Source organism: Phascolarctos cinereus, unplaced genomic scaffold (genome assembly GCF_003287225.1).
Source record: "Phascolarctos cinereus isolate Bilbo 61053 unplaced genomic scaffold, phaCin_HiC Scaffold_4;HRSCAF=312, whole genome shotgun sequence".
In the NCBI taxonomy this organism is placed as follows: Eukaryota; Metazoa; Chordata; class Mammalia; order Diprotodontia; family Phascolarctidae; genus Phascolarctos; species Phascolarctos cinereus.
In genome coordinates, this window is record NW_027555847.1 from 226882562 (window position 1) to 226899677 (window position 17116).

The following is a 17116-nucleotide window of genomic DNA, read 5'->3' on the forward strand; positions in this document are numbered from 1 at the left end:
CTGAGGCTAGAAGAGCGGCGGGGAGGGGGGCGGGGTGGCGCGCCGGCCTCGGGCCGAGGAGGAGTCCGAGTAAGAGAGCGTGGGCCGAGCCGGGCCGGGCCGGGCTGGGCCGGGCTGGGCCGGGCCGGGCGGGGGTCCGGGGCTGTAGTAGAGAAAGAGGAGGAGGAGAAAGAAGAAGAAGACGACGATCCGGGTCCCGGGAGGGCCCGCGCCGGCCGCCACGATGCAGGAGCTCATCGCGAGCGTGGACCACATCAAGTTCGATCTGGAGATCGCGGTGGAGCAGCAGCTGGGGGCGCAGCCTCTGCCCTTCCCCGGCATGGACAGTGAGTGAGGCCGCCGCGGCCGACCGCTCACGGGCTCGTCTGCTGGAACTCATGCCCCCATTTGACAGATGGGGCAGTCGAGGCCCGAATTAAAACGGGTGGGATTCTCCCAGGGGCTTGCAGCCAGGAAGTGAACCCGAGCTGGTACTTGAACCCGGGTCTTCTGACCCCAGACCTAGCGTCCTTGTCTTCTAGGGCGTATACGGATGACAGACCTCGGGGCAGCCACTTCCTCCGTGTAAACGGTGCCCACCTGGCTGGAGCAGGCAGGCACCTGAAGTTGGCCCCTGGCTCATGCTAACACCCCCACTTCCTGTCCCTCTTCCTTTCCCCTCCCCCCCGCCCCCCACTAGTTTCCCCCTCTTCCTCCTAACTCCCCTGTCCGGAGCCCCGTGGGCTTGTCCCGATTGTGAGGCCAGGGAGTCCACTGAGTCCCAAACTCGGGGAAATTGGGGATATTCATACCGCAGAAAAAAAGACCCGAGGGGAGGAGGTGTTGCTTGGAGTGGCATTCTAGTATTTGAAAGGTTGGCGCTGCGCAAAGAGGGATTACAGTCGTTTTGATTGGCCCTCCAGGGCAGAACGAGTAGCAAAGAGTGGAATGATAACAACAGCAGCAACGTTAACAGTAGCAGCTCGGGTTTATATTGTGTATTTATAGTTACAGCAGCCTCACAAGGAGTTAGCATAATTATTATCATCTCCATTTTATGAGCAGGAAATTAATCATCAGATGGCTGTTGTGACTACCCAGGTCACAGCTAGTAAATGGCAGCGGCAGGACACGAAATCCCAAACATCTCTGCCTTTTGTAGAGATAGGGATTTCTGTTCAGTGTCAAGAAGTTTTTCCATTATTAAATTAGAGCTGTCCAGAATCCAGTAAAGTGAAGTCCTATACTTCAATGTTACTAAAATCTCCACTTTCACAGGAAGCCTTTCCCAACCCGTCTTAATTCTAAGTGTCTTCCCTCTGTTAATTATTCCCTATTTATCTTGTGTGTAGTTTGCTTTGTATTTATTTGTTTGCATGTTGTCTTCCATCCTTTTGTCTCTTTGTATCTCTAGTGCATAGCGCAGTGTAGCTGCTTAATAAATAAGTTAAAAAAAATTATCCGTATGTCCAGATCTTATCAGATGTATTTTGTTCAGTTATGGGTGTCACATTTTAGCAAGAAGATAGATAAATTGGAATTTGACCAGAAAAGGTTAATCCGTGAGGATGGTAAATGAACTCTGGTTGAAGGAACTGTAGAAAAGACTGAACACAGATAGCTGGCTTCCCAGTATTTGAGGGCTTTTCATTTGGAAGAAAGATCCTGAACTAGGAACAGTGAGTTTGCAGGAGCTTCAGTGGCAGATTCAGCCTTTATAAAGAAAAACTTTGCAATAATTAGAGCTGGCACAAAGTGGAATGGGTTGAGCCAGACCAGGAAGTAGTGAGTTCCCATTCAAGCAGAGACTTCAAAGATGATCACTTTTGGGGGATGTAGTAGAGGCAGATTCCTGGTCAAGTGCAGGTTAGACTAGATAACCTTGGAGACCCCTTCCAGATCTGAAATACTTTATGTCTATGCTATGGTACTTGAAATTTGCACTGTAGCTTTTGAGTGGACAGCTCAGTGACTGGGTTCTGGGCTGGGCAGCTTTTCCTGTTGCTGTAGACAGCAAAGCAGAAAATTGAGGAGCCGCAGGAAGTACTAAGTACATCTCCTGTTCATGCAGGAAGATCTGTGCTTTCTAACCCTCCTTCATCCCCAAACAAAACAGATGAACAAAAGAAGCTTCTTTACTCTTTCTCTCCACAAGCCTAGTTTAGTTTGGACAGCTTGAAGAGCCATTCTTAACTTGGGTGGATTGATCCCTGCTCTGACATCTTAACAGGGCTTGTTATTTATGCTACTTACCAATTGCCTGATGTTGTTATTTATCTTTATATCTGTCTGGAACAAAGCTCCTCTTCCTATTATGAACTTCTTTAGGACAGGAAGTAGGTCTTACACTTTTTTACCCCACTGTGTATAGCAAAGGACCTTCTTGACCATAGTAGGCTTTTTACGTGTGTATTGATTGCTCAGGACCATCACTAACACTTGGCTAAGATTTCTCACGCTGTGCCTAAATTATTTCTTAATTCCCAAGTTCAGATCACTTTACCCTTTGTGTGAACCCTGTGAATTCTTCAGACTTCAAAGGTTGCCCCTAGGTCTGGGTGGTGGGTGAGAAACTTTGTGAGGCTCAGAATGCTAGTCTTATTCTCAAATATAACCTTCAGTCTTTATGGAAAGTGGCAGCTTTAATCTTTTAACTTTTGAATGTTAAATTTCTGGATCACTTTTTTGTTGATACTTAAAAAAGACCTCAAAGCAAAATGTCTGAACATAAGCCCTTCCCTTTCAAAAGCTTCAGAATGCCTTTGGAATTGAAGGCCATTTCAAAAAGCCTTTGAAGTTTAATGAAAGAAAAGCAGTCTGGGTTGTTAGGAGGACAGTGAACTCAGGTTACAGAGAGATAGATTTGAGCTCAACATGAAGAAAAACTTCTTGATATTCAGAGCACTTTACTAATGAAAGGGACTGCTTTCAATTTCAGAAGGCAAGCACCTAAGCCCTCTTTGAAGGAAATGAGGGATTCAGCTAGGCAGGGAAGTCAGAAGGCTATGTGCATTCTACACTTGGGTGACTTTCTGTATAAAGTTATAGAAATAGGAAATGGAATGTCCCATACAGGGACCAGCCAAAGCAGGCCAGTCTGACTAGAATACAGTGTGTGAAAGGGAGTAAAATGAAATGTCAGCACATTTATTAAGCACCTACTATGTCCTATTATCTGGGGATACAGAGGCAGAAGTGAAACTTGCCATGCCCTCCCCCACCTCCCAGTGTGTACATTTATACAAAGTATATACAAAGTAAATCAAAAGTAGTTTTTTGGGAAAGCACTAGCTTCTGAGGGGATCAAGAAAGGCATTGTGTATAAGGCAGTGAAAGCTGAGTTTTGAAGGGAATGTGGGATTCTAAGAGGCATACGTGAGAACAGAGTGCGTTCTGGGCTCAGGAGGCAGTCTGCAAAGGCTTAAAGGTACACTGTAGTTTGTGGAGAAATAGCAAGAAAGCCAGTTTGGCTGAATTATAGAATATGTGAAGAGGAGTAACATTTAAGTCTGGAAAGGTAGGTTGGAGCCAGGTTGTGAAAGGATGCCAGATGGAAGAGTTTGTGTTTAATTCTACAGGTTATAAGGAGCTCTGGAATTTATGAGAGTGCCAATGGTCGGACTTGTGTTTTAGGAATGTCACTTTGGCAGCTTTGTGGAAGTTGGGCAGGACAAGGGAGAGAGTGAGGTAGAGAGACCAGTTGGGAGGCTATGGAAGTGTCCTAGCAGACACGCTGAGGATCCCCACACGGCTGGTGGCCGTGGGAGTCAAGGGAAGGGGGTGGATGTGAGAGATGCTGTGGAGGTGGAATTGACAATATGTGGCTGAGAGGCGTAAGCTAGTGAGGGGTCAGGGGTCATTCAGAGCCTGAGAACCCCGGTGACTAGAAGAGTGGTAAGTGTCCTCAGCAGTAATGGGCAAGTTTGGAAAGAGATGAGTTTGGGAGGGAAAGATCATGAGTCCTGTCTGGGTACGGTAAGTCTGAGATGTCTTCTAGATGTCTGTTTTGAATGTTTAGGAATGAATTGGTGATCCAGGACTGGAGCTCAGAAAAGGGAGTAAGGCTGGATTTGTGGGTCCAGGACTCATTTGCAAAAAGATGATAGTTAAACCCGTAGGAGCTGATGAAGTTGCATCACAGTCAGAGGGTGTGACATGGATGACGATCCAGCAAAGGAGACTGAGCCTGTGGTCAGATAGGAGGAAAATGAAGAGCAAACAGTGTCATTAAAACCCAAAGAGGAGACATTATCCTGGAGAGAGTGGTCAACAGTGACAGATGCTGCAAAGAGAGATCAGGAGGCCTCAACAATGAGAAAAAGCCATTAGATTTTATAATGAGGGGATCATTGGTAGCTTTGGAGAGAGCATTTTCATTTGAGTGATTAGAGCAGGAGCCAGCTTGCAAAGCATAGAGAAATGAGAAGAAAGAAATGGAGGCAGTGATGCTAGACAGCTTTGTCTAGGAGTTAGGCTGTAGAAGGGAAGGGGCATATAGGATGATAACTTGAAGGGATAAGACCATTTGAGAGTTTTAATAATGGGGAGACTTGGGGCAGCTAGGTGGCGCGGTGGATAGAACACTGGCCCTGAAGTCAGGAGAACCTGAGTTCAAATCCGGCCTCAGACCAAATACTTGATACTTATTAGCTGTATGACCCTGGGCAAGTCACTTAACCCCAGTTGCCTTAAAAAAAAATGGGGAGACTTGTAGGTGTGTGGGCAGCAAGGGTGGATAGAGAGATTGGAGATTGGGAGGGGGGAATAATTGTGGGGGCAGTATGTTAGAGGAGACAGAAAGGGATGGGGACCAAGGATGGATGTAGAGGGTTTGGAGTGGCAAGGGGAAAGATTATCAATTCATCAGATAACTGGAATCTAGATTCCAGGAGGAGTGAGGAGGGAACAAGAAGTGATTTCAAAGGGTTTTAGATGTAGAGAGGAAACAAGAGGGAGCTTATGGCAAATGGCCTTTGACACATTGTCAGATAAACATTGTTTGGTATTTCTCCTCTTCACAGAGTCGGGGGCTGCTGTCTGTGAATTTTTTTTGAAAGCTGCCTGTGGAAAAGGTAAAGACTCCGGAGGTCCTGGGCCATTTATTTCCCTGTCCCTGGGTTTAGACTTGCTAGTCTGCCCTCTGAGGTAGGCAAGGGAAGTGTTATTCCCCTTTTACAAGTGACAGAAGTAAGCAGGTGATGCAGTCTCTGGCACATACTCTTTTTTGCCCCCCGAATTCTGGTCCCCTGGATGATTGGGTACATTGGGGTTTAGATTCAGTTCTGATTTGTTCAGCATATTGCTTGTCTGCACTAACCTTTTGCTCTTCTCTGAGAGGCAGGCCACTAACCCTAAAATATGGGATGTAACTAAGGACACTCTGACTGAGCTGGACAGCTTCTCTGTCCTGAAGTAGAGGGAGCATCTGGCTTGGTCTTTGGTGTTGAATCCTGATGGCTAGTCTTGTCATATGGACAGAGCTGTATGTTATCTAATACAGCCTGCTTATTACTCATTGGCAAAATCCTGTTACCAACTCACTTATGTAGGAGCATCTTGTTTTCTTCCAAGTGCTTTCACTTGTCATCTCATTTGATCCGCACAGCAGGCAGGGCGAGCATCCTTCCCCTTTTACTAATGACAAAAATAAGAAGCAAAAGTTAAGGGACTTGCCTGAGTGACTTAGCAACAGGGAAAACCCTCTGGCTTTTCCCACTCCACTGCCCCCCAATATCCTTTGAGGAATAGTTGAAAGGAGATGGGGGTGTAAATCCTAGGGTACTTTGATGTCAGCAAAGCTTAGACATCCTTTAGGATCATTTGACGTTGCCCTTGAGTTAGCGTGTTGGCTGGACATGGAGGAGGGTGCGGTGCACCCCACCGCACCCCACCCACTAATGTCTTGGTCTCGTTTGGCAGGGGGGATGTGCCCGTTCCGTCACATTAGTGGCGAGAAGACTGTTGTGTGCAAACACTGGCTTCGAGGACTGTGCAAGAAGGGAGACCAGTGCGAATTCCTGCACGAGTATGATATGACCAAGATGCCTGAGTGTTACTTCTACTCCAAATTCGGTAAAGGGTGTGGCCAGGCCAGGCGCAGGAGCGCAAGGCCACTCAGCCTCCATTCTGTGTCTCTTTGAACCTTCGCCCCTCAAATCAGCATGGGCTTCAGTAGCTGTTGGTGGGAGAACTGAGTCAGAAAGGTCAGAAAGACTCACGGTGAATTGATCAGAGTACCAAAGCTGGGACTGCACTTAGTCCTAAACTGCTGTGTGTCTCTAGCTTTGTAGTACAGACTTAGCTAGTGCCTTGCTGACCACTTTGTGGGTTATCTTTCCTATTAATACTAGTGTCTGCCACTCCCATTAAATCTCATTTTTCTGAAGCAGCAATCAGTTGGACCCAGTCAGCTCCTTGATTGTTTTCTTCCACCTGAGGCTCAGTTCCTGGTGTCTTAGCACCTGGAAGGACTTTGGAGGACTCTAAAGATTAGTTGCCCTCTGACCTCAGATTCCTTGACCTGTGGCCAGGAATATGAGGGCTTGTGGCCATTGAATAGCAGAGCCCTCCTAGTACCTGTTTTTGGGAGAATGCTGAAATCACAGCTGGTGCCATGTGGTCTTTATTCCAGAGGTACATCGTAGCTCACTATAATTGCCATAGTCCATAAAGGTAGCTGCCTAGAGTTAGTGGGAATGCACAGCATTTCTGGGCTGCCATTGGGGATTTGGTAGAGGAATATTTTACAAATATGTGAATGTCTGGTTCCATTGGGCTGCCTCTTTCCAGAGGTGGGTTTCCCAGTTACGGTTTCCCTGGTTGGTAGGGTATGGGCTGAAAGGCCTGAGCAGATGGAATCCCTTAGAAAGGAGAGAGCTTCATAAAGGTCTATCTCCCTTCCTTTTCCTCTCCCATTGATGGTCCCGCTCTGGGTTTGGAAAGCTGTGGTGTGCCATCTAAATGCCAGCTTAGCCATGTGGAGGCCTTATGAAGTTTTAAAATATCCTATCATCAGAGGAGGCAGTACGCTTTAAATGTGAATAATTATGTATCACAGTGCTTGAAGAGACAAACTCCAAACGTATTGTTGAGGCTATTGATGATGATAATTTTTTCAGAGGCACTGCAATCCTCATTTTACATAAGGATAGACTCAGGTGTCTTCTTTCACAGTGGTGAAAAAATACAAAGTGGTAGCAGATGGAAATTGGATCCAGGAGTTCTAAGTTCTTGCCTTTTTTTTTGAGCATTGACCACATGGCCCAAGTTCCCTTCTAGCATGGGAATAGGGGTTGCCACTTCACAAAGGTGGTGAAGCAGCAACAGATGGCCAGGGGCCTCTTCCTACCTCGTGCAGTGAGTGTGGGCCCACGGGAACTTAGGCCTGAAGGGAAGCATGAGGTGGGGTGTTCATGTTTGTGGGGACCAGAGTGGGTCTAGAGGCTGAGAGACAGAATGTGGTTCATGCTCTTTTGCAAGCCAATTTTGAGTATTCTGAGGGATTCTTCAATCCTTTGCCATTTGTAGTTCTTTCCCCTGTCCTCTCGCCCTGTGATTTTTGAGCTGTCTGACATGCCTGTCTTTGGACTTCTGCTCAGGGGAGTGCAGTAACAAAGAATGTCCCTTTCTCCACATTGACCCGGAATCCAAGATCAAAGATTGCCCTTGGTATGACCGAGGCTTCTGCAAACATGGTAAGTCCATGGAGACGTGAGTTTGCTCTGGAAAAAGTTAAAGGTAGCATCCTTTGCCCTACCAAACCCTCTGCTGATTAGTGACATTAACCTAGTCTAAGGGCAGGGGTTAATAGCACCACTTGCACATCTAGGGCAGAAGTGATAGGAGAAAACCTTGGGCCTGCAGTTCAGATCTCAGAGCAAGACTCATTCGGTTACCAGCCACGTCAGTAGAAGTGGTTCAGCAGTGGTGTTGATCTTTTTGGGCTTCCTTCCCTCCCCCACTCTGATCAGTTTGGGGCTACTTAGCTTGTGATTTCTGTTCTGCTTCACCCCTTTGGGATTAAGCCTTGGCAGAGGTGTTCTGCCAGTCGCCCAGGGTTACAACCTCAGAGTCATCCTGTACTCTGGATTCTCTCTCATCCCCTATTTCCAGGCAGTTATTAAGTGCTGTTAATTCTAACTTTCTTTCTACTTGCATGGCCACCACCCTGGTTCAGATGCTCCTAATTATTGTAATACCCCCATTGGTCTCCCTGCTTCTTCCCTCTCTGATCTGTCCTCTGCAGCCGGCCAAATCATCTTTCTAAAGCAGAAGTCTGACCATGTCACTTTCTTGCTTAAGAATCTTTGTTGACTCTCTGTTGCCTCTAGGAGAAAATACAAACTCCTTTGTTAAGCATTTAAAACCCCTTGCAGGTTAGCTGCAGCCTATTTTTCCAGATTTATTTTCCGTTACTTTGCTTCATGAATTTTACCTTCCAGCTAAGCTGGCCCTACTTGCTGTTTCCTAATCTTGGCCTTCCTTGCTTTGGTGCCTTGCACAGGATGCCTCCCCACAGGGTACATCCCTCCTTACTACCACCTCTCATTCATTAGCTTCCTTAAAAGCTTCCTCTAGTGCCACTTCCTGCAGGGGGTTTTTCCTGAACCTTCTGGTTGTCTATATTCTCTCCCTCCTCAGATTATATTTGTTTGTTTAAATGTATCCACCTGGTCCAGGGCTTCTTAATTTTTTGTGTGTCATAGATCCCTTTTAGAAAAAAAAATTTAGATGCATAAAATACATAAGATTACAGAGAAAACCCATGAAACAAAGAGAAGTTAAGAACTTTTGCCCTAGGAGAATGGAAGCTCCTTAAGGGTAAGGATTGATTTCCATTTAGTCTTTATATTACCCATGGCTTAGAATAGTGCCTTAGAATAGAAGCTTAATAAATGCTAATTGAATTGAAATTAATAAGGCAAATGGCCAGGCATTGATTGGGGTGCTGGAAAATATATGAAAGTCTCATATTGCTCTTGTCCATGAAATGAACACAAGTAAGATAAAACAGCCCCTATTGATTGCTTAGTAGTAACTCCATCCTCCTCTTGCATACATGGCATACACTAAGATTATCGTTCCCCTTGGATGTTTCATTGCCTTCATTTTCTTTTGAAGAATATCCTTTTGAATTTTGTCACATTTCATCTGTGTTGAAAACTGGGGGAAGGAGAGATGTGCAGTGAAGACTTGTTTAGGGTCTTCCTGGGACTGGTCCTGGTTTTGGAAGTACCCCAGTTTTTTCACTTTGAGGAATGTAGGGCTCTATCCTACTTGATTTTTCAGGTCCTCTCTGCAGGCACAGGCATACCAGAAGAGTCATTTGTGTGAATTACCTTGTCGGATTCTGTCCAGAAGGGCCTTCCTGTAAATTCATGCAGTGAGTATTTTCTCAGTCTTCGTATCCTTCCTCCCCTACATGTCTTGACCCAATAGTCAAAGCTCAGGTTAGGCGGAAATTTGCTTGTCTGAATTAAAACTGGTCATGGAGAGAGAATTCCAGAATCTTGGCCAAATCACTGGAGCTCAGGGTTGATCCCATTCAGCCTGACCGAGAGTTCCCCTACAAGTGGTCATTAAACATCTGCCCAAAGGCCTACTGCCTGGGAGCTCACTAATACTGTCTAAGAAACTGTGTTAGTTTCTTAGATCTCCCGGGAGAGTTTGTGCAACGTGCTATGCTAGATGTTAGAAAGCTAGATAGGATCAGACACCTTTGGTTCAGGTACATTAGCTATTAACGGTGGTCTCTCTTGGGGGACTTGAAGGGTGTCCAGGCCCATTCTGACAAGTCCTTTCATGGCAGTATAGCACTAGAAATTTCTTTTAAAAATATTTACAGGTGGAATATTTGGGCCAGGATTTGCCTTACACACAGGTAGCTACCTAGCTCTCTTTGTGATATAATTCAGGAGCACAGGAGCCACCCACTTCTAGGTACTATGCCTGCCACCCATGGTTATATGCTTGAAATTTTACCTTTTTAGCTTGTTACCTTTGCAGAATGGCTTTGGTACCCTGATAAATTGTAAAATATCCTTGAGATAAACACTTTTGAATCTTACCTGTTATCCTTAGCTTAGTTGAGTTTATCAAATCCTTTTTTTAAAAAAAATTCTTTGTGTTGATATCTTTGGTTTTTACATCCCCTTCATTTCTGAATAAATAGCTCCTCTCTCCACTCCACTCCCAAAGGGAAAAAGCAGCTCAGAATACCAACTAATACATCAGTGTCTGACAGTATCTTTTCCATACCCATAGCTTCCTACCTCTGCAGAGAGGTACATATTAAGCCTGTTCTTTAGCACTTCCTAGGAGCAGATTGTGGAATGTGGAGTGCTACCAGGGTCTGGGACTCTGAGAGAGGAGGCTCATGTTACCGAAAAAAAAATTTTTTTTTCATTTACTTTTATTTTTTTTCCAAATAGAGCTATTTTGGGGATAGACTAACTGAGAGCTAGTGAAATTCTGCAGGACCCTATTGTTGGTGGGCACAGTGGTAAAAGACAATGTACTAAACCTTTAGAATCCCAAAGTTAGCTCCCAGGTATTCTTTCAGCATGCCAGTGTCTGGAGGCATCTTCCCTATTCCCTGCCCCCCTCCCCACCACACACTTCCCAGTATCTCTCTTCACGTAGTGAAGGTAGTAAAACTGACACCCTGTGGTTACTGAGGTGGACCTATGGGCTCTTTGCTTTTTGGGTGTCAAAAAAAAAGGATTTCTAGGGTACTGACCATAATAATAGCTGACATTTATAAAGTGCTTTGCACTTACACTTTTCTTTTTCTTTCATTTTTTTTTTTTTGCTTTTTGGTGAGGCAGTCAGGGTTAAGTGACTTGCCTGGGGTCAGACAGCTAGTAAGTGTCAAGTGTCTGAGGCCAGATTTGAACTCAGGTCGTCCCGACTTGCACTCACACTTTTCACACATTTCATTTGATCCTTATGATAATGCTTTCATTTTACATACCCACTTTTCAGATGAGGAAACTGAAGCTCATCAAACATTTGCCCATACTCACGTAGCTAGTCACTTGTCTTGTGGGATTTCAGTCCAGGTTTCTGTTGATTTTGAGTGCTCATTACACTATACCATGCTACTAAGAATTATTTGTAAAGTTTTGTGGTAAGCTTTAGGGAAGATACAAAAAAGAAGACAGTTCCTGAATTCTAGGAGCTTATTACAATGTAGGCAGAGAATGAAGACACGCATATATGAGAAAACAGTAAATGCCTAGTGAGTGATACAGATAGTAAGTGGGAGGTCTGAGGATGGGGATATCTCTGGCTGAAGTTGTCTGAGGAGGTAGAGCTTGAAGTAGATCTGGAAAGCATGGTAGGAGGGGCAGAGAAGGGGGTCCTTCATATGGGCTTTCTTAATGTCCTTGAGCATCTTGGCCACTGAGCCCAGACTGGGAGGAAGAGTAGACTATGATTACCCCATTGATGGGACTGTCCAGAGAGCCAGACTTGAGGACTGAATTGTTTGCTTTTCTCTGTGTGTCTCTGTATTTGTGCCTGCTAACCAGCCCTCGATTTGAATTGCCCATGGGGACCACAGAACAGCCACCCCTGCCTCAACAGACACAGCCTCAGGCAAAGGTACTGTACCCCTCACCCTTTGCTGTAGGGAAGCAGCATTGTCTTCCTCAAAGTCAGCTTCTAATGAGATTCAGAAACTGCTTCATGGGAACATGAAGGTGTTATTCCTCAGTCTGAATATGTGTAGGGTTGGGGCACTTTAGGTTGAGAGGAAGAGGGTGTGAGTTAGAGGAAAAAAGTCTTCAATTTTCCACCAACCAGTTTGTAGAGCCTGAAGCATCTGGATTATCTTCCAGAGCTGAAATGCTCTAGTGTTGGGATAGTTTTTATGTCAGCAGTCTCAATAAGGGCTAAACTTTAGTCTCTCGGCTTGGCTTTTGTATTCAGGTCTCAAAACTTATATTCCTGCCTAAAGACAGAAATAACTGAGGTGCCAGGGTTTGTGAGCAGAGAAGACCTTGGTGGCACCAGTGTGAGTACAGAGAGGAGATAGGCTGAGGTCAAGAAATACAAATAGCTCCTTTTCTCCTCACATTTTCCCCTCATCTGAGGGGAGCTATGTGAGAGAAGCTAGAAGGAAGAATAAAGCTAACAGGATTTGTCCAGCCTTCTAATAGGGGTGCATGTGTGTGTAAATGCTTGTGTCCAGAGAGGGTAATAGACACTGGATTTGGTATTGGAACCAAGGAAAATTTGTGAAGTGGCCTTCTGTGGAGATCTTTTCAGATTCACATGGAGATCTGGCCAGGACGGCTTAGGGCACTTAGGTTGATTAGCCTGTTTGATCTTGAAATCTTAACTTGGTTGTTATTGTTTGGATCCTGCTGCCAGCACGCCCTCTCTTTACAGCTTTTATGGGATCTGAGAATAGAGTTGGCTGGCTGCTTCCACCTTTCTCCATGATCTGTACTCTTAGTACTCCCTAACCTTCTTGGAGCAATCATTAGATTTGGAGATCATTTTTTTCCTCATTGGGAAAAAATTGGAGATCCTTGGCTTAGGGATGGTTATTCCAGTGGGTGAATGGCCTGGATGACCTTGGAGAGCCTTTCTGATGCTGGAATTCCATGTGTAAGATGCTCAGAACCAACCCATGAATTTACTGTCAGAGATCCATGCCTTTTCGGGCTTTTCCCCTTGGGGCCCCATCTTACCCTTAAGTGACTTCTCGGAGATATGGAATTTTCACATAGAGCCCTGGTCAAAAACATTGTCGGTCTGTCAGTATAGACCTAAAATGGCAGAGCTTGAGGGACCTTATATCATCTGGTCCAACCCCTTTCATTTTATAGGTTAAAAAAAAAAACCCGGGAGCCCCCAGAGGTGGTTATGAATAACCTGTCTGAGGTTGCACAGTAATTTATTGGTAATTTCCGTACCCCATTACCCTTACCGCCCCAGTCTAGTTTTTCTTCCCTTATATCGCATGGCCTAATAACCATCTGCTATGTTAATCACAATTGAAAACCAGAACTCCAGAAATGACTTAAGATGCTAGTTTGTCCTGGAGATTTCCTTTGTCTTGACTTTTTATTTTTTGGTGACTTTATTCTGTATATGTATGGTTGAGAACTCATTTCACCGTTTTTTTCTTTTTTGTTGTTTTCTTTTGCTTGCTCCACTGAGCCTGACAGCAGAATTCCTTCTCCCTGCTGGCTTCAGCCTGGAAGAAGTCCCATCCTTTTTATCCCTTCCCTCCCCCTCTTTGAAAAGTACATGTGCACGTGTTTTCCTCAGTAAAACCGTGTTGTGTAACTCTTTCCAGCAAAATAACAATCCACCATTACAAAGGTCGTCCTCCTTGATCCAGTTAACGAGTCAGAACTCTTCTCCCAATCAGCAGAGAACCCCGCAGGTCATTGGGGTCATGCAGTCTCAAAACAACAACGTGGGCAACAGGGGACCCCGGCCGTTGGAGCAGGTCACCTGTTACAAGGTAAGGATGGCTGGGTGTTTGGTTGGGGGCTGAAGTCAAATGACTTGAGCATGCTTGAGAAACGTAGTAGTTTTGCAGTAGTTTTCCAGGAGGCATGAGGACAGGATTAATGTGACTGTCAGTCAGCTTTGTAAACTTAAAAATGTTATTGGAATGTGAAGATCATTGGTGACCCCCAGACTACTAGGCCAGAACTGATTTGTTTTGATTCACAGAATCACGTTAGAATTATAGAGGACCTTAAAGCTCATCTTCAGCCCCTTCCTTGTACAGATTGGGGAACTGAGGCTCACACAGCGAAAGGAAGCAGAGGTCATATTAGCTAGGTAATGACAACATTAGGACCCAAATTCATTTCCTCTCTATCTCCTACGCTGTGCTACCACCTCCAAAGAAACGGCTGTCTTTGCTGAGTTTTATTATCATGTATTAGGTGCCTACTTGGTACAGTGTTGTGCCTGGCTGTGAGGGAATATACCAAGTTTAGCTAAAACATCCCTGCCCTTGGAGTTCAGTTTAGTTGGAGGTGTGTAATACATATGAATAACTAATGCAGAATAATATGTAAGTAGTACAAGCAAAGTGCTATATCAAGTCTGAAGTTGGGAAGGGTCATTACCAACGTGGTGGGATGGGGGTGTGCAGAATCAGGAAGAGTTGGCAAAGGTCATGCTTTAAAAGATTGGAAGAAATTTAGTAAATGGAGAAAAACAGACGGAAGTGAAGTTAGGAGATGAGCCTAGTAGAGTCAATATTCACAGGCTCTAATTTGTGGATTATTGAGGGCCTCTTTCACTTGTCCCCCTTCACACTACTGCCAGACCACATCAGATCTGTTTTTCATCCCTTTCACAGTGAAAAGTCATTGATTGCCAGAGGGGACCCAGGTCAGGGATTTTAAGCAGTATAATGTTGTAGCTATTTGGTGGTCAGCCAAGGTCGAACAAGAACCAAGTTTCTTCTAGAAGGTAAAATACTTTGGAGGAAGGGAGACAACTCTTCTCCCTCTGCCTCACAGAGCATGACCACAGTCATAGCTCTCCTTCAGCTAGTCAGAAGAGTTAAGAGGAAAGCAGACCTGCCTGATTTATGAAGAGAGAGACTTGTTCTTGGGTTACCATCAGCTCAACATGTGTCTAGTCTTTTTTTTTCAGTCCCTGGGGGCTCCTCACATTTTCTAGTCTCTTCCCCATCTTATCCAGCCAAGAACTTTTTGATTTGGTCTCCTGGGCCTCAGGTAAGTAACTGGCCCATCCTGCAGAAGGTAATAGAGGTAGGAACAGATCCCACAGGTTCTTGGTTTTGTCTACTACAATACTTGGTCTCCTCAAATATCTTCCATAATATTTGGGACTTTTTATTCTATCGTTTCTAAAACTTCCTTTCCTGTTGAAAAAGTCCAAAAATATTTAAATGATCCTGTGTGATATTTATGGATGTGTCAGAGTTTGAAAATATTCTTTCTTCCCACTGTTTCCAGTGTGGCGAAAAAGGACATTATGCCAACAGATGCACCAAAGGACATTTGGCTTTTCTCAGTGGACAATGATGTGTGTGCGCCAAAGACAGTTCCAAGAGCAAGTTGCCTGAGGAGCCATTTTTCTCCTCCATAGCTATTGTGCTGGGGAGAATCATCCTACCACTGTCCTTTGGATCTGTGACTTAATTGTTTAATGCCAATGTTGACAAAACTAGGGTTAGAGGCTGGCTGAAGGGTTTTTTTTTCCCTAAACATTTTTTTGAGGGTTAGGGGTTGCTAGTTTCCCTATCATTTTGTTTTCTTTTAAAAAAGAAATATGCTACTTGGTGCCCCTGAGGGTGATGCCCTCAGCTGGTGTCACATACCTGTTATTGAACCCAACAAGCCCATTTGTTAAAGACTTGGTTGTTAGTGATGTATTTGAAAGACAAGTGGCCTTCTGTGGTCTCTGACCTGATGACCTGAGTAAGAAGGTAGGGTCTCTTATGTCACTCAAAACCTGGCTTTCTACTGAATCCAGAAGGAATGCCTATGATACAGTAGTCAGCCCTTATAGGAAACTTGATTTTTGCCTCACGCTGGTCCAAGCAGCCAGAAGTAAAACAGCAGTTCAAAGGAAGGATGCAAAGCCTCTGAGTCAGAGGTGCTCATTTCGATTGGGGTATATTTCTGCTTGGGGTGTCAGTTTAATTAGACAACACTGAGTACAACTCCACAGGACACTTAAGTAGTCAGAGCCACAGGTTATCTGTTTTAATTGATGACCCAGTTGGCAAGAAAATGTATCTCCCCTGTACGTATGTTACCACCATGTAACTGAATATGCTGTTCAAACTCTGTGAAACTGTCAAATGCAATTTTCAGGGAAAACGGGCCTATGAAAGTTTAATTGCAACAATTTTTATGATTTTGATTAAAGCCTTTTTAAAAAATTATTGCTTCATATATGGTCTTTTACAGTAGCTATTGTAGGTGGGGCAGACAAATCTCTTATAGATTTTTCTTACAGTATTCTGGAGTCTCTTACAGGTCAAAGGTATAGTAAGTATAATATACACGTGTTAACTTGTACATTGAAGATATTTAAGGTATTTTGATCTATTTAGATAGCTATCTACTTCATCTTAGCTATTTCCCCCCCAAAACCTGCAGATAAAACTATTCCTCCTTTCTGCATTTTCCTTTATTTGCTGATGGTGCTTTACTCAAAACTTACTCTTTCAGATCTGTACTTAACCAATTTATAATAGTTTTATGGTATATTGTTTTCTTTGCATATAACAACACTTTCAAGATGCTATCAAACTAATACACCTCAGGGCCGTACCAACCATTGAATCTACTGACTTACTTTTACCACTAAAAAGCATCAATGGGTCAGGCAGTTTTGAGTATCCTAGAAAAAATCAGAATCCTAGGAATCTGAAGATAGCCAGCGGTGGGGAGCTGCAGTCTTGTGCTCTTGAGGCTGCAGGTTCTCCACCGCTGGATAAAGACATTCAATTTCTTTGCCTCTGGGAAGTAGCTAAAATAAGCCAATCAATCAGCAAGCACTGGGCCCCTGCTAGTAGCTGGGAATACAAAGACCAAAATGAAACAGTCCCAATCAGGGGAGAGGCATACATAAATAAGCATATATGAAAATAAATACAAGGTGAATTTTGGGGATAAAGGTACTAGCAGGATCTAAAAAGTCTGTAAGATTTCCCTTAGGGTTTTAAAATAAACAAGGGATTCTAAGACGTGGAAGGTGAGAAGTTCTAGGAATGTGCAGCTACTGCAGAGGTGGAGACAGGCGATGGAGTGCTGTGTATGTGCAACAAGAAACAAGACCAGTTTGGCTGGGCTTGAGTGTATGGTATAGAAAAGGAGAAATGTAATAAGGTTGAAAAGGTAGGTTGGAGCCAAGAAAGACTTGTTTGTTTCTTTTTTAGCTCCTAGAAGCTATAGGGAACCACTGGAGTTTACAGAGTAGGACAACAACATGATCTAAGCACACTTTAGGAAAATCATTTTGGCAGTTGTCACAACTCAAACATTTCTTCCCCTATATTGTGTCCAATTACCTACCACAAATTGTAGTTTAAATCATGGTTTTCATGAACATGGAGTAAGGTACCCTTCTTGGTTCCTGTTTGTTTCAACTTCATAACTGATATGGTACTTCCTTGGTTTTT

General features: G+C 44.3%; 1 protein-coding gene across 3 annotated transcripts; it reads left to right on the top strand.

Moving 5' to 3' along the window:
• Positions 1-48: 48 nt before the first annotated feature.
• Positions 49-15874, top strand: CPSF4 (cleavage and polyadenylation specific factor 4). 3 transcript variants are annotated; one of them, XM_021008538.2, is made up of 8 exons: positions 49-326; positions 5001-5051; positions 5899-6051; positions 7578-7673; positions 9268-9361; positions 11511-11583; positions 13364-13459; positions 14940-15874. In XM_021008538.2, exons 1-8 carry the CDS (start codon positions 224-226, stop codon positions 15006-15008), a joined length of 735 nt encoding a protein of 244 aa, XP_020864197.1. In that variant the 5' UTR covers positions 49-223; the 3' UTR covers positions 15009-15874. The 3 variants fall into 3 exon arrangements, with proteins under 3 accessions (XP_020864197.1, XP_020864198.1, XP_020864196.1); XM_021008539.2 differs by having other exon boundaries at positions 13367-13459; XM_021008537.2 differs by having other exon boundaries at positions 50-326; positions 13289-13459.
• The last annotated feature ends 1242 nt before the right edge of the window (positions 15875-17116 follow it).